The sequence below is a fragment of the Mustela erminea genome, chromosome 5, assembly GCF_009829155.1.
Source record: "Mustela erminea isolate mMusErm1 chromosome 5, mMusErm1.Pri, whole genome shotgun sequence".
Lineage (NCBI taxonomy): Eukaryota > Metazoa > Chordata > Mammalia > Carnivora > Mustelidae > Mustela > Mustela erminea.
Genome location: NC_045618.1, coordinates 424274 through 447333, shown reverse-complemented (window position 1 = coordinate 447333; position 23060 = coordinate 424274). Strand labels below are relative to the sequence as shown.

General features: G+C 53.8%; 1 protein-coding gene across 2 annotated transcripts; it reads right to left on the bottom strand.

Moving 5' to 3' along the window:
* Positions 1-667: 667 nt before the first annotated feature.
* On the bottom strand, positions 668-17624 carry WDR61 (WD repeat domain 61). 2 transcript variants are annotated; one of them, XM_032341856.1, is made up of 11 exons: positions 17533-17624; positions 14825-14874; positions 14030-14057; positions 12347-12452; positions 11796-11968; positions 6223-6371; positions 5990-6083; positions 5097-5190; positions 3601-3693; positions 2822-2900; positions 668-911 (listed from the first exon to the last, which is right to left on the bottom strand). In XM_032341856.1, exons 2-11 carry the CDS (start codon positions 14834-14836, stop codon positions 822-824), a joined length of 918 nt encoding a protein of 305 aa, XP_032197747.1. In that variant the 5' UTR covers positions 14837-14874; positions 17533-17624; the 3' UTR covers positions 668-821. The 2 variants fall into 2 exon arrangements, with proteins under 2 accessions (XP_032197747.1, XP_032197748.1); XM_032341857.1 differs by having other exon boundaries at positions 17465-17569.
* Positions 17625-23060: the final 5436 nt, after the last annotated feature.

Genomic DNA, 23060 nt, shown 5'->3' with positions numbered 1-23060 from the left:
TTTTCGGGAGCTCCCCCACGGGTGTTAGGGGCCAGCCTGCCTCGCACCAGCGGACGGGAGTCCGGACCCGAGGTGGGGCGAGTGCCGACGCTGGGCGGGGGGAAGCGTCCACGGCTGTGCTGCCAAGGCCAAGGGGCAGGAGAGGGGCACGGGCTTCATCCTGAGGGTGACGGGACTGGGGGACAAGCATGCAATCTCACAGGCATATGAAGTCATTAATAAGAAGCAATTATCTTCAGAGTGAGCCATTTTCACACAGGCCCCGCTGAAGGGGCACCGGCCTCTGGGGTGCTGGAGGCAGGGCTGGAGCCTGGGGACATCGCGGAGGCAGCAGGGTCCACCACAGGCCACAACCCTCTGTGCTGCCGTCAGGTGCACAGTGTGGCTGGGGACGTCCTCAGGCTATCAAGTAGATGCCCAGACAGGCAGGACTCCAGAACATTCCTAGTGGGGCAAACCCCCCGTTCCCTTCAGGACCCCACTCTGAGACCGACAGTGTGTGGGGCTCAACCCTCTGGAGAGCAAGCCTGGGCTTCTTGGCTGGGAGGGCCGGGGAGGGCCGGTGAGGGCCGATGAGCGCCGGATCCCGCCATCTCTGGGGCAGACACCCCTCCCGCGCTCCCATCCACACCAGGGCAGCTGAAAAAGCCCGTTCACGAACACGGTGTTTGTGTTATGAACACTTTATGTTCGAGCATGAACAGCATTTCTAATAGAACATGAAAAGACTGATCTGTATCTACAAAATTTAGGTTTCTGCTCCAATAAATGCTAGAAAGGTAAGGAATGTCGTGATGTACACACCAGTCTGAGAGTGGCATTTACACAGGGCAATCGTAGACATGGATTTCCTGGTCATCGCCCACGGACACAATTTTTGAGCCATTTCCGTTGTATTTTACTCCCCAGACCTGTAAACCAAAAATAAAAGTTCTAATGCCTGTATCCTTTTTTAAAAATTAAAAAAAAAATTTTTTTATTTATTTGACTGAGATCACAAGCAAGCAGAGAGGCAGGCAAAGAGAGAGAGAGGGAAGCAGGCTCCCTGCTGAGTAGAGAACCGGACACAGGGGCTCGATCCCAGGACCCTGAGATCATGACCTGAGCCAAAGGCAGAGGCTTAACCCACTGAGCCACTCAGGCGCCCCTCTAATGCCTTTATTCCTTACGAACAAACATCCTTGTGTACTCTCACCATACTGAACGGAGAAAGACAGACGGGGCTGTGTCTGGTGCTGAGCCAGCGGGAATGGGGCCCCCCCTTACCCGGCACCTTGTGTAGCTACTGTTTATCACTCCCTCACCTCCCACACTCCACAAACTTTCAGTTTCAGATTCTGGGGAGTCGTGACCTCATCCCATGAGGCGGGCATCTGCAAGGGACCAGCATGGGCTCTCATTCACGTCTCCAGAAAGAAGGTGGCCCACGACTACCCGCTCCCAGCCGGGGATGATCTCTAAGGCCCTTGGAGCCTGCCAGGCCCCGGAGCTGAGACAGCAGCCAGCACGGGGCACTGGTCTGACAAAGGTGATGTGGCTGGAGTTGGACCAGGTCAGCCTGTCACTCTGGCCCCAAGTGGGGGTTCCAGCCCTGAGCCCAGTGTTGTCACTGGGCGGGCCGACGACCTCCCTTCTACCCCAACAGCCCTTCTGAGACGACAGCTCGCTCTGAGCCTCACGTGCAGGGAAACAAGCCCGCAGGGAGGCTTTACCCTCACGGTGAATATCAAGATGAACCCCCCAACTTCATCAGCAATGGTTTTGGGTCAGACGTGAGAACGCAGGACAGCAACGTCAGCGTTAAGCTACGTTCCAAAGAGCCCATCAGGGCGCCCGGCTGGCTCAGTCGGCAGAACGTGCGACTCTCGATCTTGGGGTTGTGAGTTCAAGCCCCACGTTACTTAAAAAAAAAAAAAAAAAAAGACAAAATGAAAAATAAAACCCCCAGGATCGTCATTAAAAATATTAGAAGCCAACTTTTTACCGCCATAGGCATTTTCTTCCCTAAAGTGACTAGTTTCCTGAGATGTGCTACTTGGGACCAGCAACACAGGCCTCACTTGGAGCTGCTTAGACATGTGGGAGCCCAGGTGCTGTGCGGACTCCCGCCTTTCCCTGGAGCCCTAGTTCCTTTCACATCCACGCTGGCAAAGACAAAACGGTGGTGGGAGCACAGAGCCCCTTCCTCCTCATTTAAAGACTGAAGCAAAAGTTACCAATGTTGCTTAAAGCGAAATAACCGATAAGGATTTATGGCTTTGGGTATGTTATAAAAAAGAAAACATCACACCACTTCTGTGGACACCTCTAAAAATAACAAGTGCTGTGTGTTTGAGCAACAGGCACTTAAAAAAAAAAATTAGAGAGAGAGGGCACACGCATGAGCGGAGAGGAGAGGAGAAACAGACTCCCCACTGAGCAGGGAGCCTGACGCAGGACGGATCACGACCTGGGCTGAAGGCAGACTCCTAACCAACTGAGTCACCAGGTGCCCCAGAGCAACAGGCACTTCTGAGGAAGGCCCTTCCCGAGCCGGCCAGGGCAGGCAGCACCAGGAGGAGGGCTCCTGGCGTGCTCCGGGCACCAGCACTGGACGGCCACGCGGCTGGCGCTGTGTGTTCTGGCCCCCGAAGGGACATCAGACCTCACAGCTCTCCAGGCCGACGGCGCAGACGGTGCACGCAGGACGCTGGCTGTCGGACCACCCACGCAGGGAGAGCAGCCCAGCAGCAGGCCGGGAACGGGGACGGCCGGCGGCGGCGGCGCTCAGACAACGCCAGCCACCAAAGACAAAGGAATGCGAATTTGAACTCCGCCGTACCTGATCCTGGTGGTCGAAGAAGGTGTGCACACACGTTCTCGTTCCGACGTCCCAAACTTTCACACTTTTGTCGGATGAACTATGTGCAGAAGGGAACATTAGTATCAAAACAGTCTGTATTCTGGTTTTAAGTTGGATTAATCTGACCAGAAACCCCACCCTCCTTTGCTCGTCTACTCTCTGCCCACCAGGGGCCCCGGGGAGCTCTGGGTGCTGGCCTCTCTCGTGGCTTTTCCTATGCACAGAGCGGCCACGTCCCTCAAGTTCTCATCTGCCCAGTCCTTATCCCTGCGTTCCCATCAGGAGCCTCAGACACGTGAGCCTGTTTCCAGGTCGGTGGGGGCGGGGCTGGGAAAGCCCCCACTAAAGGCTACTTCTAAAGTCTAAAGGAAGAGGCTTCTGTAGCTGTGCGACGCTCGCTAGAAGCTGGCCGTCCTCGGCCTTAGCGACACAGGCTCCAAAGGCACGACTTCTGCACACAGAGGTATGCAGTGTACGTGCCTACCGGACCACAGAGATCCCTGAGGTCCCTACATGTGGAAGCCTAGATTTATAAGAAAACACTCAAAGTTGAACTGTTCCAAAGAATCCATCTTTGTTCTGGTGAAAGACAACTAACTACCTGCATAACTTAAACCCCAACCACCGAAAAAACCAACACAGAAAACAAAGTCTACCTGAATAACAAAGGGTCAGACCATCTTCAAATCTTAAGGCAATACATAAAAGATGACCTTCACCTTCTTAGCATGTAAGAAGCTGCTGAGAATCGCACGTACCTGGAAACGAAGTGTGTGTCATCGGGACAAAAGGCAACGTTCAGCACCCACGACGCGTGGCCGCTCAGTGTGCCGGCCAGATTGGCATGTTGTCTGCAACGGAGAGCGTCAGACAAAACGGACATGACAGAATGTGTGACCTGCCCCACGGCAGAGAGTAGGGCGCGAGGCAAGACCACTGCCGAGATGGGGAAAGCGAAGCAGCAGGGCAAGCTGGCAGATTCCAAGCCCGCCGCGCTGCCGGTGCCCTCTCCACGCGGAGCCAGAGCTCCCGTCCCTGGAGCTGGCCACACTCACTCCTTAGAACAGAGGGGGCTCGGAGAGGCCATTTTTAATCGAATCGAGAACAAGGCAAGTCTAACCACAAAAGGCATTTTTACTTCCACGTAAGCGCAAGCCCGACAGCAGGGGCGGGAGGACAACCCTGTGGCCAGACTGAGGTGCAGGCCCTTGAGCAGCACAGAGCGCACTACAGGGGGTTGGAGGGGAGGTGGCCTCAGAGGAACCCGCCTCCGGCTGGGCTTGTCCTCTGTACTTCGGGGACACTCATCCCCCTTAGTCAGGAGGCCGGAACTATAGTCATGACAGCCTCACGTGCAGAGTCGGGCACTGAAGCGTAGGCCACAGCGGCCTGGGGCTCTGGGACCCACGAGCCGGCACAGCTGGGCAGGGGCACGCACCCCTCCTGAGCCACAGCACCCAGCCAGCTCTTGCTCGCTGACCTGCTGACCACCTCCTGTCCTCAGTGTCCCCACTCCCTGCGCAGACCCCGGGAAAGCCCTCACAGGCCCACAGGATGGTGTGCACATGGACAGTCAGGACTGGGGCAATCCCGGTGCCCACTCCCCGCGCGGGCACGGACAAGCGGGCCGTGTGTACCCGCAGCACCAGGAGGCCACATTTGGGAGGCATGAACCGGAGGCATGCCTGGTACTGAGTCAAAGGGTCAAGGACACAGTCAATCCCCTTCCAGGGGAGGCTTGATCGGGGAAGCCCAGGAGGAAGGGGCCTTGCACAGGCTTACAACCAAAGATGGCTATGACCTGAAGAGAATGACCCCTTGCTCCTACACCTGTAGCCAAAACCACCCACAAAGAGCCTCCTTCATCTAGACCTGCAGTGAGGTGGCCGGTGAACTGACAGCCACCCTGGCAGCGCAGAGGACAGCCTGCGGGAGGGCCAAATTTTTGCCATCACCCTGGGTCCACGACCACCTGTGGTTCCACCTACACGGTTCCATCCTACACGGCTGACTGCCCTGACGGAACTTAAAATCCATGAGGCCCACAAGAGATGGAAAGGCTGGAAACAGGCAGGAAGTACTGAACCTAGCGGGCAGCCGTGACATTCCAAGTTCAAGGACAGGGATGTGGAAGGGGGAGCGATGCCTAGACCCTGCACACAAGTCCCTGCCAGACCCGGGGCTCCTCCAAGCAGTGGAAGACAGGAAGGGCACTGGTCCTGGGTGAGAAGCCCGAGTCTGCACGGGAACTCACACGTCATAGATCTTGATGTAGCCGTCGTCGGAAGCGGTGACAAGGAGCTGAGAGTCCGGGGAGAAGGTCAGGGAGCGGATGGGCATAGCGTGGCCTGGAATTCACAAAGCCCGTGTTCATGTGGCAAATCGTGCGCTCCCCACCGACAGTGTCCCTAGTAACGAGCCTCTGTCAGAGACGCAGGGAATGACTGCATGGACCCCTCCTCCCAGTGTTCTAGAAATATCCACACAACCCAGGCCCCTCCGCCAGGAGCCATTTCTCCTCGGTTCCCTTCCCTCACGAGCTGGACCTTAGCACACACGGCTTGGGAGAAACTCCTCTGCTATAGACACGGACAAACAAGGAAATACACGCTCTGATCTGCACGGATGCACAACAGGGTGCTGTTTCCTACACGTCCTGTGCTGTCGGGTAAGCGGTAAACTGAGGAGGCAATGCATTCACTGGGTCAGAATTCACACCAGCAGGAAGAGGGCAGAGTGGGAGACGCCCCCCTACCCACACCCTGAGGCCGGGCCGCAGGCCCCTGGGGTGGGCCTGGCTGTCATCCACCTTGACTTCTTGACAAGAAGTCATTTCCTAATCATCAAGTTCTGTAGCAAGGATCAGGATGGAGAGGAAGCACTCCTCCTCCTCCTCTCCTCAGGGTAAGCCACATTAACACATGAAAAGATAAGCCCCTTCACAGGAACCCGCTCTTTGCACTAGTCCCAGGACACCCCCACCCCCACTATAATGAGATGACAAAACTCTTGGAGGCATTTCAGATTTCTGAGATCACAGTTTTGCAAATCTAAAGCTCATTTGTCATTTAGCAGCATTTTACTAAAAGACTGACTTGTCCTTTGTGACCTGATAGCCCAGTCTGTACAAAATGAAACGAGCTGTACCTTCCAGCGTGTGCAGGAGCTTCCCAGTTGCAATATCAAAAATGTTGATGATCCCGTCTATGGCTCCACTGGCCAGGTACTTCCCATCCGGGCTCTGTGCAGAGAACATGTGGAGGACATGAGACCCTGTGCGGTCAGGCCACCCCCCCCCCACCCCCAACCCCTGCCCCCAGCACAAGGCTGACAGAGCACACGGCAGGGCCCCGAGACAAAAGACCGCTGTGTTTCCTTACATATGCAATACTAAGAATGAATTTTCCTCTTGTGTCCAAAGAATATTCCTTTTTCCCACTTTCCACACCAAAAATGTTCACTTTCCCCACATGAGTTCCCGTGGCCAGATACTGGGAATCAGGAGAAAAGGCCAAAGTCCAGGCATCCACTAAGTAGAAAAAAACGGGAAAAAAATACAGTGAGAAAAGGTGCGACCTTAATTTTTAAGACTTAAAGCTTTATCAAAAGATGATTTTTTAAAAATTAGAAACAATGTCCTGACTCAAAAACTTATGTGTAAAGATGTTAATCCTTTATCAATTTAGTTTAAGGACTTAAATTTTCAATAAAAATATGACAATACCAAGTGTTAACAGGATATGGGAAAACCAAAATCCTCACTTAGGGGTGGGAACATAAAACAGTGCAGCCGCTCCGAAAAATGGGTAAACAGTTTTCCTCTCTTTTAAAACTTTTAATCCCCTGGCACTCATCAGGACACATGCCCTCATCCCCCCATGGCCTCCCTGGGGACAAGCAGTGTGTTCTCTGGAGCTGAGAATATTATTTCTTGGTTTGCCTGTTTGCCCCCTTTGCTTGTTTGCTTTGTTTCTTAGATTTCACACATCAGTGAGACCGTGTGATAACTCTTGCTCTGACTGACTTAGTTCACGCAGCATGGCACTCTCCAGTTCCGTCCATGCTCTTGTAATGTAAGTGTTCATCCTTTCCGATGGCTGAGTTAATACTCCATCACATATATACACCACATCTTCTTTATCCGTTCGTCTGTCGACGGACATCTGGGCTCTTTCCAGTTTGGCTGTTGTGGACATTGCTGCTGTAAACTTTGGGGTGCGTGTATCCCTTCGAATTACTATTTTTGTATACTTTAGGGTAAATATCTAGTAGTGCGATTGCTGAGTCATAAGGTAGCTCTATTTTCAACATTTTGAGGAACCTCCATGCTGTTTTCCAGAGTGGTTGCACCAGCTTGCATTCACACCAACAGTGTAGGAGGGTTCCCCTTTCTCCACATCCTCTCCAGCATCTGTCATTTCCTGACTTGTTGATTTTAGCCATTCTGACTGGTGTGAGGTCGTATCTCATTGTGGTTTTGATTTGTATTTCCCTGATGCTGAATGATGTGGAGCACTTTCTCATGGGTCTGTTGGCCATCTGGATGTCTCCTTTGCAGAAATGTCTGTTCACGTCCTCTGCCCATTTCTTGATTGGATTATTTGTTCTTTGGGTGTTGAGTTTGCTAAGTTCTTTATAAATTTTGGACACTAGCCCTTTATCTGATATGTCATTTGCAAATATCTTCTCCCATTCTGTCAGTGGTCTTTTGGTTTTGTTGACTGTTTCCTTTGCTGTGCAAAAGCTTTTGATCTTGATGAAATCCCAATAGTTCATTTTTGCTCTTGCTTCCCTTACCTTTAGTGATGTTCCTAGGAAGACGTTGCTGTGGCTGAGGTCAGAGAGGTTGCTGCCTGTGTTCTCCTCAAGGATTTTGATGGATTTCTTTCTCACATTGAGGTCCTTCATCCATTTTGAGTCTATTTTTGTGTGTGGTGTAAGGAAATGGTCCAGTGTCATGCTTCTGCATGTGGCTGTCCAATTTTCCCAACACCATTTGTTGAAGAGACTGTCTTTTTCCATTGGACATTCTTTCCTGCTTTGTCAAAGATCGGCTGACCACAGAGTTGAGGGTCTATTTCTGGGCTCTATGTTCTGTTCCACTGATCTATGTGTCTGTTTTTGGGCTAGTACCACACTGTCTTGATGATGACAGCATTGTACTAGAGCTTGAAGTCCGCAGTTGTGATGCCACCAACTATGGCTTTCTTTTTCAACATTTCTTCGGTGATTTCTGGTTCCACACAAATTTTCGGATGATTTGTTCCAGCTCTGTGAGGAACGCTGATGATATTTTGACAGGGATTGCACTGAATGTGTAGATAACTCTGGACAGAATAGACACTTTAACAATTTTGTTCTTCTAATCCGTGAGCATGGAACGTTTTTCCATTTCTTTGTGCCTTCCTCAGTTTCTTTCATCAGTGTTTTATAGTTTCCAGAGTACAGATCCTTTACCTCTTTGGTTAGGTTGGTGCAGAGGTATCTTACTGCTTAGGGTGTGATTGTAAATGGGATTTTCTTAACAGTCTGACAGTTTCTTAAATGAAAACAAACTTAAGAAACACCTTGCAAGTCCATCCCTGGGTGTGTGCCCAGCAAAAATGAAAATGCGCGTCCACACAGACTTGGGCACAGGCGTTCGCAGCACTACGGCATCTATACAGTAGGAACCACATAGTAAGTAGAAGAATTGCTAGAGACTAAGTAGAAAGAATGCACGTGTTCAAGAGGTGGGTGGCAGAACAAAACAGACGGGAGGGAGCGCTCACAGCTGCAGCATGGACATACACTGTCCCGCCGACACTGACTACGTGGATGGAGAGCAGATTGGGGGCTGCCTGAGCCGAAGGCAGAGCGTGGACAGACTCTCCTCGGACATGAGAGGGCTTCCTGAGGCCTGCAACTACGGTGGTGCCCGCACAACCTGCGACCAAAACTCACTGAACACTTACAACGGGCAAACCTTACAGTACACAGAAGCGAAAGCTCCCCTCGCTGAAGCTGGAAATAAATGGAGACGTACTACCCCGAATGCTCCCCAGGTGAACTCTAATATGACCAATTATTTACCACAGATTAACAAGGACTGGAAAGAGGCACTATTGTTTTTAGAAAAATCACCTGTTTCTCAATTACACGGCAAACCCAGCTCTATTCGTGTCATCTGGATCGGTCGAGCAGCGTCGCAGTGCGGCTCGGCCTGATGGAGGGTCTCCAGACTCCTGCGCCACCAGGGCAAGCCATGTGCTCTAGAATTCTTTTTTTTTTTTTTTTAAAGATTTTATTTATTTATTTGACAGAGAGAGACCACAAGTAGGCAGAGAGGCAGGCAGAGAGAGAGGAGGAAGCAGGCTCCCTGCAGAGCAGAGATCCCGATGCGGGGCTCGATCCCAGGACCCTGAGATCATGACCTGAGCCGAAGGCAGAGGCTTTACCCCACTGAGCCACCCAGGCGCCCCTGTGCTCTAGAATTCTATCTGGGAACACACCACTGTTTCCTGGGCTGCTCAGAACCTCTTTGGAGGCCATTCCAAAGTGCTCTGGGGGCCTCTGGGATCAGGGCCGAGGCCACGGAGTCATCCTGTTGCCCACTGCCTGCCTGTCCCGTTAGCCATATGCACTCTTGTAGGGGAACACGCCCCAAGTCTTGCCACCCTGCCCCAACAGGACAGTGCTTGCCAGATCAAAGGGAAAACAGAGAAAGGCTCCCTCCCAAGACACCATCCTCATTCCCGGGAAGGGCTCGCACAGGACAGCCCCTTCCCAGCCTGTGGGACTGAAGAGAGGCCAATGCCAACGACACACGGCAGACAGCAGGTCCCAGCACGCCCCAGCACAGTCAGGTCAGCACCGTCTCCCAAGGTGTCTTTAACAAGTCTCTTGCAAACTTCAACACACGTATTCAAAGGAGTAATAAATAATTTAGCTCTATCACTTTTCTCATGAAATGTTTGTTTGTTTTAAAAAGGAGATTGACTCCTTTGTTTTAAAAAGGAGATTGACTCCATGAATTCCTTGCAGTTTAATAAAATAACATTCCTAATTATTCTCCCATTTCCCCGCTAGCTGGTTTACAATGGAGAACATCTCGCGTCACACACCCTAATGCTCGGAATTCAGGGCGTTTTTGTCCCACACGCTAAGACTCCTGCTACTTGCACAACAGAAACTTGATGCAGTCCCCAAGCTGCACCTCACCACCGGGTCAGCTCTCCGCTCACGGGCGTGCTGCCCGTCTGAAGGCTGGGGAGCTTGGCTGCTGTGCCCACGAGGCCCTCCCCTGAGTCACGGCCTTCCACTGCGTCCTCTCTTCCTTCTTCGGGATCGGGGTGTTCTCTTTCCCTTCTCCCTGCTGCTCGTGGTGACCCACATCCCCCGTGCACATTCTGACGACTGCCGGTATCCCTGCGCTCAGGACCCGAGCAGTGTGAGCTTCGGGCTCAGCCGCTCTTCAGCTGTCAACAGCAGCACCTGCTCTCACTACCCCAGTACCTGCTCTGTAATGACCAGACTCTTGTCCAAAGAGAAAGGACATCCGACCCCTTGTTGACTCTCTGTACCTGTTCCTTTCCACAAGCACTTGCCAACATGGAACCGACACCGGATGTTCAGGGCACTGTTGGGAACAGCAAGCTGGGTGCAGACCGGTCCTCTTCGCTGGAAGCGCTCCAGTGCTCCTCTCAACTGCAGTGTGCCCAGGGCCTCAGAGCCCTGCAGTGACCTCAGCGACACGGGTCTGGGAAGGCTTAGGTGCCCAATGTAAAAAGGCAGCAAGAGAGCTGCCTTTTCCTCCTCTCCCCGGCTCTGTGTCTTCGTAGACTTTGGGGGCTGGTCTGGGGCCCCAAGTCCTCAGAGAGTGACGTCAGCAGGTGGGGATACAGGTGAAGACCATCGTCCGGGGAGTCAGCATCTGGGTAGCTTTTGCCAGACTTACCCTACCCCACACACCCTGAAAACAGTGCCCGAGTGGATACAAAAGAGGGCCTAGGCATGCATATTCTTTAAAAATCTCCAACAGTAAGAATCGTAGACGGAAGTATTGCCTCCAAGGGGAAACACACTCTGTTTCTTGACAGCCTCGCTTCCCTGTGAACCGCGGGGCTATTACCCTTTCCAGTGTAGTGGCTATGGAGCATCACCGGCGGGAGGCCAACCCACTGGGGACTCCAATCAAGAGGACCATGTTGAGGAAACCCCTAAGCACCTTCTGTGTCACCCATCCACGCAGGGGCACCACGGAGGCAGGCGGCTCTCAAGGGCTTGCCGCCTATCCCAGCAGGACAGCCTCTGGCGGAGAATGCGATGCAGTCATTCGCAGGGGGATCAAAGGCTCCCAGGAAGCCTGAGATGTCGTGTTGCTCGTTCCACATTAATGCAGCCCACCGAAATCATGAACTCCTATTACCCCAGACATGCAGCAGGCTGAGAGACAAGATTCTGCTGTCTTACGGTCGGTGAAAAAAAATGCTACTCTACAAGTGTCCTATCTGTCAAATGCTGGGAATCAGGCCCTGTAATCATGATGAGCAGAGAGGACCACGATACGGTTCTAGAAGGACACAGCACCTTACATTCGAGACGTCTATCAGTCACTGCAAGTAACAAATCAGAATATGGCAAACCGCAGCTCTGGCCCATCTGAATTCCGGTCTACAAACCCAAACTGGCAATTCTAAAATTGAAAGCCTCCGAAAACCGTTGAGTTTTTCAACAGGTTTAGCACCAAAAGTTACCTGGCAGTAAAACCTGACCCACACAGACCTACAAAGCCCCCGCTTAGCTGCTGAGACTCTGCTGGTTGGAGGACTGCCGCCACCCTACCAAAGGCAGTACCGAACACACAGTCCGTGCACCACGTTACCCCGCAACCAAACACTCCTGACCTGTCGGACTTCTGTCCCTAGAGGTCTGGAAAGGGACAGTGAGAGGTTACCTTCCCTAAGAGTCTTACCAGGTCCTGCATCTATAGACTTTATCTGTTTGCCGTTCTCCAAGTCCCAGAGGCGGATGTGCGCATCGAGTGAACTGGATGCGGCAATGGGCAGCGTGTGGCTGATGTCCACAGACACCACACCCAGCTGGTGTCCCTCCAGGCTCCACTGTAGGTCCAGCCTCTCGTCAGACCTTCGGTGGGGGACAGAGAGATGGGTTTCTTCACACACAACGCGCTGTACCAGCATCTGAAATCCTGGGCCCCCGTGACCCACCCCTGCTCCCATCGCCCGCGGTCTGTGAAATGCAGAATCAGAGAGAACCCACAAGCACAGAACACCGAAGTCAGCCAGGTTTTAACTGTGGGACTTTTTTTTTCTCTTAAACTACAGGCCTTTATACTACATAAGAGGAAAACAAATGAGAAAAAACTGGCTGTCTTCTTAGACCACCATACTGCTCCTGCTTCCTTACCTGGACTACACTTAACACTTTCCTGATCGCAGCTCGGAGTCCAGAAGAAAAACCCTAAACCCCAGTCTTCGAGGCTGTTGGGGAGAGGGTGCTCACCATTTCCAGACCTTCACCAGGTCATCCAGGGATCCCGTGACCACCGTCTCAGAGTTTTCTTTCTTGTTTGTCCCCCAGGCGACTGACCAAATGGCATCATCATGGGCTAGAACGGAAAGCACCTCATGTAAAAATCTGCATGCAGTGTCTACACTTCCTGGGCTCCAGGGAAGCTGAAATGCTGCTCCAACAGTTATGAGTTCACTCCGCTGGTGAACCGGGCACCTGGCTCACTGTCCGGCCCAGTGCTTTCCCTCCTGCTTTTCTTTCAACAGTAGAGGCAGGCGCGCGTGCGTGCCCACACACACATGCCCAGATCTCAGGTGTCCCAGGGAGGGAGGGAGTTCTGGAATAACCCGAGTCTTTCCCACTTTAGCCTGCTGCCCGTGTGCCTCAGTCTGCAATGCCATCACCTGGTTAAAACCAGGCAAACCAGCAGGATCTCCCCGGCCTCCCTTCCCCAAAAAAGACCGAAAGTTGGTAAGACTCATTCTCTTAGGGATGCTTGGGAACCACCAGGCAGTTCAAAAGCAAATAGCACAGGTCTGAAAATACGTATCTCCACACTTGATTTGATTAGTCTTTTGTCACAAATGTCTACTGTGCTTGATGAGTCTGCTACTACATTTTTAAATTAAATATTATCTCAATTAATCACAACAACCCTATGAAGTAGGTACCATTAACACCCTCATTTTACAGACAATCATTTTACAGAATTAGAGGCTTAGAGAAGCCAAGTAACTCACGCGAAGTCAAAAGCTAAGGAGAACTGGGGTTCAAAGCCAAGCTCTTTAAGAACTAAAGTCCACCGTAAATGCGGAGGCCTCACTGTGGGGTCCGCAGACCTGGCGCAGGTCCACACACGTGGCAAGGGCACGCGTAGGCTCTATTCATGCCGCGTAGCAACAGTCGAGGACCAGCTTCCCAAGCTGTGACTACTGGCACCAAGCGGCTGTGACTCACGCGCAGCACCGTGGCTCCAAGGACGATGCCCACCAGAGCCACATCCACCAGCGCGCCACAGGGACGGCATGAGCTGCCGGCCGGGGTGCCGACTGGCACGCCTGACTACCAGTTAACCCTCTGAGCTAACCTGGAAGAAAGCTTCTGGCTTAAACTTCAGACTACCTAAATGGCGGCTGCTCAGACTGCAAGAGCTTTCAGGCGGTCCCACAAACGCCCCCAGGCTCTGCACAGCTCTTCCAGGTGTGAAGAAATGAGGCTCACATGAAGCCCTGTGCCCCTGGCAAGCTGCACCCCGAGACGGGACGGCCCCCAGCCCTCCCCATGCTGCTGCGTCCCCTACTTTCAGTAAGGTCATGGTTGCTGCGGGAGCCCCTGCCCTTGTCTGAGCGGGGGAGCTGTTGTGAAGACCCCAGGGCAAGTGCTGAGGCTCTAATGTTTCCCTCTTTCACCCTGGTAGCTGGGAAGCTCGAGCAGCATCTTCCTCAGGCAGGAAAACACCCCTCAGCCCGGAGTGTCTCTCATGTGACTCCTGCTTTTTCTTTCCAGTTAGTTGTTTGGGGCTTCTGCCGCAGTGTGCTTGTAAGTATCTGTTTTCAGCCACGTCTGCTGATTCTTCCGCAAAGTGAGTCACTTGGGGACAGCCCCTCAGGTCAGCATACCCGAAACACCACGATGCAGAGTTCTCACAGGTGAATCTGCTGGCAGGCTGCTTACCTTGCTCTTGCTTGAAGAGAATGCTGTACTAAAAAAGAACGGACGCCTCATCAAACCCGTGGTCAGATTCAGAGTAGCCCATCCCCTCCCTGAAACACCCCCTGGCACCCACCTCACCCCCCACCCCCAGTGCGTGAGCGACTCCCCCGCCCTCGCCCTGCCCTTCCTGCAAGCTCCCTGAGTCCTTCTCACCCAAGACTTGCAGAGCTGACCGCACCAGGAGAAAACCAGTCCTTACAGAAACTGTCCTCTCTCCCCCATCCCGAGGGGACAGATCAATTCTGTGCATCCCCTGGCTGATCACAGGAGGCTCTGCATCCAGCTTCCGGCCCAAGTTCTGTAGTTGTATGAACAAACAGCCTGCCTAACCTGTTCCCATTGTCCCTAATCTTACTGCAAAGATCTCTCCCTTTCTGATTTTTGTTTTCTTCTTGTTTTTGAATATAAGCTTGCCTTTTTTTTTTTTTTAATTAAGTAAGCTCTATGCCCAATGTGGGGCTTGAACTCACGCCTTTGAGATCAGGAGTCACGCACTCTAGTGACCGAGCCGCCAGGCGCCCCTGAGAACAAATTCTTTTCCTCAGTCCCTCCGCCAACCTGGAGAAGACTTAGCCTCCTCCAGTGCGTGCTGTGCCGCACCTAACCCTCCGGAGACTAGGTACCCAGCGTCCCCCAGCACTCCCGAGCAGAGGAGGAATGAGATGATGGTCTCCTGCGAAGACACCCAGACCTCATACTGGCCTCCAACTTGCCAGGGAGACCAGCTGCTGTTCTGTGCCTCACCACAGGCCTTACCTGGTTGGTCATTTCCTTAACTGAGGACGAAGGCTACAGGCCAGACGGTTCTGTGGAAACATCAGGACTTCAGTGAGCGGTGTCGTCAGGACGGAGAGGGATACAGAAGGTCCCCTTATCAAGAAAACAAGGCAACCCTCTGCTGGAGCACAGGTCGGCCCCAGCGGTCCCCTTCACAAGCCCTATAGGGCAGCAAGGTCTCCTTTCTCTCTTGGAGCCCAGGGACTCAACTTACACCTACCCCATGCCACGTGTTCCTCTCCCCAAATCTGACTATCGGGAGGCACCAGTCTGCACCCCTTGCTGCTCTTCAAAGAGACAAAACCACAGGTCCTTTTAATTGCAAATATTATTTAGTCAAAACTCAAGAAGCAAGTATGTGGGAGCAAAGTGGTTATAGTCTCTGAAGGGATCTCAGCCAAATACGCCCACGAGAGCCAACAGGCACGTGAATGAGACATGCATGTCCCGGGCTCTTCAAGGACTGGGCTCAGCTAAACACAAACTTCCTTTAAGAACAGAGGTAGAGGGCGCCTGGGTGGCTCAGTGGGTTAAGCCGCTGCCTTTGGCTCAGGTCATGATCTCAGGGTCCTGGGATCGAGTCCCACACCGGGCTCTCTGCTCAGCTCTCTCTCTCTGCCTGCCTCTCTGCCTGCTTGTGATCTCTCTGTCTGTCAAATAAATAAATACAATCTAAAAATAAATAAATAAATAAAACCTTAAAAAAAAAAAAAAAAAAAAAGAACAGTCGTATCTTCTCAGGCTGTAAGAGCTCTTCGTATTTCCTGTGTGTGCCCTAGCCCTCCAGCCGCCTTGTCAAGCCTGTAAACCCCTTCTCAGGATTTCGTAAATGTACAGGACTACAAAGAGAACCAATGCTTGTTACTCGAGGCTCTTTTTGTTGAAGTCACCAGGAACACCAAACTAGCGCGTACGGACCCCACTGCTCCAGGAGAAATACTGGGGCAGGGTCCCAACCAACACAGCACTTCCTAAGCCTAACCGAAGCTGACTACACACACGCATCTCCCCGTAGGCCCCTCACAGGAGGTGCACTGAGGAACACAAACTTTCGCACCGCGTTTGGAGACGATTTTAACGGTGATACTGCAAACAAAAAGCACAAAAATGAAAAACTCATGACACCAAATAGACCAGAAAAAGGACCCTTGTTTACAAGAGAAGTGACACAAGAAGGCAGGGCGTCCCCTTGTTCTGCTGCAGGTGACAATGTGTCAGGGGACCCCAAGTTTCCGCCACCGTGCAGATATCCATGCGAGACCACGACAGCGCAGCAAGTGTGATTTGGGGCCACAGGTACATTTCAGCTGTAGGCAAACCTGCCGATACGGAGCCCGAGACTAAGGAAGACCAACCGCACCCCGAAGTAAAACACCACCAAAACGTGAAAGTTAAATTTGTGAAGCTGCATTTTGATACCTACAGAACAGGGCCTGGCAGTGAGTCTCAGTGCTACCCTGCTTTCATGGCGTGCTGCGCTCATGCAGTCTCCCGAGACGCAGACGCAGCTGTGACTTCTGTCGCTGACAAAGTCACGCTGTCAACACCGGGTCTGCTGCCCGTACTCGCGACTGGAGGAAATGCTGAATTTCCGCTGGGGATTAGGGAACCTGGAAGTGCAGTTCTTCTCAGCCACATTCATGCCTCCCAATTCCCTCCAGGGAGCGAAGAGACCACACAACGAAGGCACCCAGGTTCAGGTTACTTGCTTTAAATCTGCAAACCCCAAAAGGCCACCACGAAGACTTTCCAAGGGTAAGGGGAAAAAAAACTTCTGAATAACCCGTCTGTGAAGATCTCCATCAAGGTGGCAGGGTTAGCTCATCTGCGACCCAAGAACAGGGCAGGGAGGGCAGGGAGGAGCTCGCAACAGGGCTGCGGCCCCCTTCCAGTCCGGATCTGTACTTGGCAGCAGAGGAACCCAGCGGGGAGCAGGAAGGCTGGCAGGGAGCGGCCTCCTCAAACCAAGGCTTGGGTCCACGCGAGCTCGCGCACCAGCTCTCTGAACCGCCCACCCCCACTCTGCGGGCACCTCCACCCTCCGCACGACCTCACAGCTCAAGGAGGCCTCCCCGGGATCGCAGGAGCGGTACACGGTGCACACACGCTAGAGCACAAGTGACCAGGCGACGTCACCCCCCGACAAGTGATTTCCGAGCTGAAGGCCCCGGAGTCCTCCTCCTCCATCCTTTCTGTACGAAGTCTCCCCACTCTCCCCAGCCGAAGTCATCGCTCGCTCCTCACGGCTTCCGAAGAGCGCCACACGCGCCCTATTACCCAGGCGGGTCAGGAAGCCCCAGGACCGCAAGTCCAGAGAACCCGGCCCGTGCTTGCCCCTGTCCGGCGACGGGAAGCTCGCTTCCGAGGAAGGCAGCGCGGCCGACCACGGGGAAACTTCCATTTACGGTCAGAGGCCTCTCCCGCGGAGACGCCGGCCCCCGCCCCGCCGCTGCCCAGGGCCTCCTCCGGCCAGACGCGACCCCTTCTCCCCCTCTCGGGCCCCGCGCCCCTACAGGAAGCCAGGGCGAGGGGACGCCCAGGAGCCCCCGCCAGGCCCGCCGCCCGGAGCATCCCTGAGCACACCAGCTTGGAGGCCGCCTCCGGCGCACCCTCGCTCACCCGCCCTCCGGCCGGTCCGCCAGGGCCCCACAGACCGCCATCCCCAACGTCCACGCGCGTCAACTCACCGCCGTCCTGCCGGCTGCACGGTCGCCGCGCTTGTGACGCGCGGCTCGCGGCGACAGCGTCGCGCAGCGATGAGCTACGACGCGGGGGCGGGGCATCTCGCAGCCCCGGCCCTGCTCCCGGGCGCAGGCGCGCGCCGCAGCGCCCCCTACCGCCTCGGCGCCACGCGGCCCCCAGCGCCGCTGCATGTTTCCCCTTCCGCACCTGCAGGCTCTAGGCTTCTGCTCCCTTGGGTGTGTCCTCTGACCCTCCGCGTCCTGGGGTGGAGGGCGACGGGGGCCGCCCCTCCCTGCTGGAGTGTCCCCCCCACCTGGGGGGTGGAGGGAGATGGGGGCCGCCCCTCCCCGCAGAAGTGTCCCCCGCAGGGGTGGAGGGAGACGGGGGCCGCCCCTCCCTGCTGGAGTGACCCCCGCAGGGATGGAGGGACATGCAGGGCCTCAGCTGTCTGGGCTGACCCTGAACGGCCAGCTCCGTCAGCAGGTTGCTGTCTCTCCTGATTGAAACTGGGGTAAAGGGGCGCCTGGGTGGCTCAGTGGGTTAAGACGCTGCCTTCGGCTCAGGTCATGATCTCAGGGTCCTGGGATCGAGTCCCACATCGGGCTCTCTGCTCAGTGGGGAGCCTGCTTCCTCCTCTCTCTCTCTCTGCCTCTCTGCCTACTTGTAATCTCTGTCTGTCAAATAAATAAATAAAGTCTTTAAAAAAAAAAAAAAAGAAACTGGGGTAAAGCCAAGAAGACTCCCAGTTCTTTCCCGGTGGAAGGTTGGGCTTCAGGGGTCTGGTTTGTTAGGGCGGTCTGCAGGTCTACCGTCGCTTTCAGGACACCGCCAGACCCACAACGGTTTATTCACACCACGATATAAAGTTCACCGGTGGGGGCTCTTTGAGGAGGGCGGGTTGCTCGGAAATTGGCCAAATACACACACAAGTCTACCAAGACCCTTTATCTGGCCCTCCGTAATTCCTTCGGTGTCTCCTGGCCTACCAGAACTTCATGCAGCCCCGGTGGATCCCCTGCAGGTCACTAGTTGAGGAAGTTTGGGTTGAAGTGAGCAGGCTTCAAGACGTCCTTAATTGCCAAAATTCTTATGTGGTGCCTCCTAAAACTCAAGCTGTCCCTGTAATCATTCTGGCTATATCTGACCACAAGACATTTGCTCCTAAGGCCAAGAAAAAAAGTACAAATTATACCTTCAAACTAGGGGCAATTCCCATTACATTGACCTACATGCTGAGTGGACCCTGTTCAGGCTTAAACCACAGAAAATTGAACTCGCAACCCTGAAGGAACTGAGGTTCCTAACGTGCAGAAAGGCCTTTATGTCGGTCCACAGAGCACTGGCTGTTAGCAGAGAAATTGTGAGTAATCGGCTACCTTTCTAATAAACCCCGTCGCTTAGTTCTACCCCTTTGTGTTTGTTGGCAAAATTTGTGGGTTTCTCCGGTTTTTGAAAATAGACTGATTTGACCAACTGAATGATGTGACCACTCCCAAACCAGGATAATTGGGCCAACTTTACTTTGACTTTTAGCTTTTGAATATAAAGAAGCATTTTCGAAGACTCTCACTTTAAGAATGATAAAATTGTGGCTATCTGCCTCCAGGGCGCCTGGGTGGCTCAGTGGGTTAAGCCTCTGCCTTTGGCTCAGGTTATGATCTCAGGGTCCTGGGATCAAGCCCCACATCCGGCTCTCTGCTCGGCAGGGAGCCTGCTTCCCCTCTCTCTCTTCCTGCCTCTCTACCTACTTGTGATCTCTTTGTCTTTCTGTCATATAAGTAAATTAAAAAATCTTTTTAAAAAAGTGCCTCCAGCTGTGTAAGTAAGGTGAATTTTAATATGTATGATTCAGGCTTATGTGGTTATTTTTTCTTTTTCTGCACATTAACTGTAAATCCCCCTAGATTATTCTAAAAGCACACTGATCACTTTTTTGGCATCTCATCTAGTCCGAGAATCCTGTCTCAATATAATGTCTAGAAGTGCATAAAATGAAATGCATGGGTTTACAAAGGAAACCACTTATATCAAAGACATTATCAAAATATTTGTGGAACGGTAATGAATGGGGTGCTCTCTCCGTGCCGCAGGTCTAAGCACATCTGTAACTTCACCTGGTAGGGATGAGCATAAACAGGACTTCAGGCGATTGGCAACAGCTGTGCTATGATAGGAACCTCTACAGGGTTTGTACTGGCAACAAAGTGACGGGTTTTGCTAATACTTCTGCAGTTTCCTGCTTGCATTTGTAATTACAGGAAGTATTAAATTCTAGCTAGAGGATAAGGAAAATAAAGCTGTACTTATCATCCCCCAGTTCTCACGGATCCCCTGAATGCCTGTTGCAGAGCAGATCTGGAGAGAGTTGCCGGTGTAACTGGCGTTTAAATGTTTGCAATGAGTTGTGGTCTCACAGGTCAGGAGGGAAAGAATGGAAATAAGTGAAAATCCAAGCTAATTTTGAAATAATTAGCTCCGGTGCAGATCCTTCGGAGGCCAAGTTTGGGCGGCAAGTCCTAGCACAGCTGGGACAGACAGGTAGGACGGAGCTGTTCCCAGAGTGGGGCCAGCTGCCTTTCTAAGCAGGCTGGACCTGGGGGAGGCTGTAGCAGGCACCGTCTCCCGCACCTTCCCTGCTACAGCTCTCCTTGCCACTCCGGGTCACGGATCTGAGCATTCCGGAGGGGAAGGAGCTTTCCAGATCTATCCCACATCTATCTTCCTCTACACAACCCCATTATTAGGTCATCTGGCCTCTGGTTGCACACCTTCAAAGACAGGGAGCTCAGCAGCGCATCAGGAGGAACAGCAGCCTTCGCTCCAGTTCCAGGAAGCCTTAGCTGACTTCCAAGAAAACACTGGGATCCGTGGGTGTGGCGTGGGGCACAGGGGAAGGTCCTACTTTCTGCTCAGAACAGGCAGAGGGCAGGGGAACTCCATGGGCTGGGTGTCTGTCCTGTGTGGGGCTCTCCGTGGCCCTCCGTAGAACCCCGTCTGGCAGATCTAATGTCAGGAACCTCACCCTCTTTCCCATGTTCTCTCCCACGTTCTTCCCAGGAGCCCCTGGCCGCAGGCTGATCTCACCCTGGCCCGCACCTCTCCCCAGGCTGCAGTATCTCACCGGTGCCCCTCCCTCTTGGGCCTCCACCCTTCCCTCCGCCCCAAGACTCCCACTCTTGGAGGGACGTGCACCTCCTTCTGTGTTCCCTGCCCCCATGGACAGGCTCCCGGCCCTTCTTGTTTTGGGCTGGGCACCCAGGGGCTGACGCGGGCTCTAGCGCCAGGGCTCCTGGGCCCAGTCTAGGCTGCCGCACGCCGCAGCTAACCTAGGCCTTGTTTCCTCATTCCTAAAATGGGGGTAATGTGATGATAGTACCTTCCTTTTAGGGCTGATACGAGGAAATCAATGCCGTTGTTTTTCTGGAAAGTTCGAAACACACAACCTACCGTTGGGGAAGGCCCCGAAAGCCCAGGGTCTCCTTCCTTCACTGGCTCCCTAAACACCTAAGGGCACGTGCCTCTGAAGCCGACAGCCAGGACGACTCCCGGGCTTCACCCAGAAATGATCTGCTCTGAGCACTTTTTCACAAGGAAACTTCTAGAAAGTGATCAGGATTCTCTCCTTCAAAGCTGTGACTCCACATACCTATCACTAAAATTTTTTACCATGCACCTCGACATGTGTACCCTATTTATTAGCTATGTGTATGTACTATTCTGCTAATACGCATATTCTAAAACAAATACAAAGATAGCGTCAAAAAAGGATGAAATGAAAGTAAGTATAAACTGAAGGTCTAATATTTTCTTCCTGTACCCCAGTGCACGGTCTTGCTCACCATTGGGGCATACAAATCCCACATTGGAGACCCCAAAATATCCACTTTTTTTTTTTTTTTTTTTCATTTTAAACATTCGGAGAGCTACGGTGGCCGGAGAAGTGCGTGTGTGCAGAGCGCCCATGACGTTCAACCCTCCGCCTTAATCCACAGGAGTCGTCCCCTCTTGGGACTAACGGAAAGGATCCCGACACTGAGGGAAGAAAAGTGACTTCTCCAGGGTCATTCGGCCCTCAGGTGCACCGTGGGGTTGAAACCCAGGCTGCTGGGGGATGGCCCTCTCCTGCTTCCCTCCCAATCGCAGGGTGTTGGGAGAGGGGAAGGTAGGAAGCAGGAGATCCCAGGAAGGAAAGGTGTGGCCAGGCTAGGGCAGGAGTGCTATGGGGCCAACGGTGGGCTCCTGTGGCTCCTTCTCCAGTGGGTCTGGGCAGGCTGAACCAGGAGGCTCCTGCAGCCCCTCTGGGCAGGTCCTGGGCTGGAGAACAGGGGCCCAGGCAGCCGAGCCAGCAGCCCGCGTCTTTCCTGCTGCTGACCAGAGGGCGGCAGTCACCGCCTGCTCTCAGCCGCTCTGCAGGCTCCCGCCCTCAGCTCCTGCAGACCCCAAAGGCAGGGACTGCTGACCACTGGGATCCCGGGAAAGGGCCTCTCAGGCCTCAGTCCTCTCACCCAGCAAACGGGGCTCAAAACACCAGCACCCTAACCGCAGTTCCAGTGTGGTTCCGACACCACTGGGAAACTTGCTCAAAATAACAGATTCTCGGGCTCTGCTGCAGAGCTGGGGGCCGGCCCCGCCCCTTGATTGTAATTCGGGCTACAGGCGCACTATGGGTGAGCTGGAGAAGGAGAAGGTGGGCCAGGCACCAACGAAAGTGCCCCGGCGGGGGGCAGGAGCCCCCACAAAGCGAGGAGCGCAGAGGGCTTGCCTCCTCCCTGTGCTGGGAAGGTTCAACAGCAGGCTCTCGAGGGAAAAAGCCCGACCTGGGTGACAGCACTCACTGATTTCAGAGGCCTTGCCGCTGCTCCCGTGGGCAGCTTGATGTCGCCATCGCATGGTCAGCATGACTCGTGGGACCTAGTACAGTTGGTGGGCGGGTGGGGTGTCTGTTCCAGCATCCCCAGTGGGCGCGGCACATGCCGGGACCGTCGGCCTCAGCCCCGCATGCCCGGGGTGAGCCCACCCTGCAGTGTCCCTCCCGGAGGCTGCCTGGAAGAGGTGTCCTCTGGAGAGCTGCAGGAGGTGGCACCAGGAGGCATGGAAGGGACCCTAAAAGCAGGGCATCTCGTTTATAGAGTTGGGGGGATCCGAGGATTGAGAGCAGGGTGAGGACAGATCCAAACCTGCCCCCCAGCGAGCAGAACCCTCCGAGGCAGGCTCCCTTCCCAGCATTCAGGGTACAGCAGCCGGGCGGCCCCACCCCTCCGGCCTCTGGGCTCTCCCTGCACCCAGACCTGGCTCCCTGACCATTGCCTGCAAGTCCACTTGTGTCACTGTGTGCCTGTGGGGCCACGCAGGAGCCCTGAGGCCCGCCTCCCTCCCCGGCTCCCTTGGCCCCTTCCCTGCAGGCCCTGTGCACAGATCTAGATGTGGCCAGTGGTGAGCTAAGCAGGGCGCCTGTCCCAGTGCTCGGAGAGTCTGTGATGTGGGCAGGGACAGGAGAGGGCTTTAGGGAGCCCTGTCGGCGAGGAGCTGGGCA

What these genes read in the sequence shown, in the direction of transcription:
- WDR61 (XM_032341856.1), bottom strand. An exon ending in TCATTCTTAGTATTGCATAT is followed by an intron (nt 6,084 to 6,222) that starts GTAAGGAAACAC and finishes TTCTCTGCACAG; the next exon opens with AGCCCGGATGGGAAGTACCT. An exon ending in GCTCCTGCACACGCTGGAAG is followed by an intron (nt 5,191 to 5,989) that starts GTACAGCTCGTT and finishes TGTGAATTCCAG; the next exon opens with GCCACGCTATGCCCATCCGC.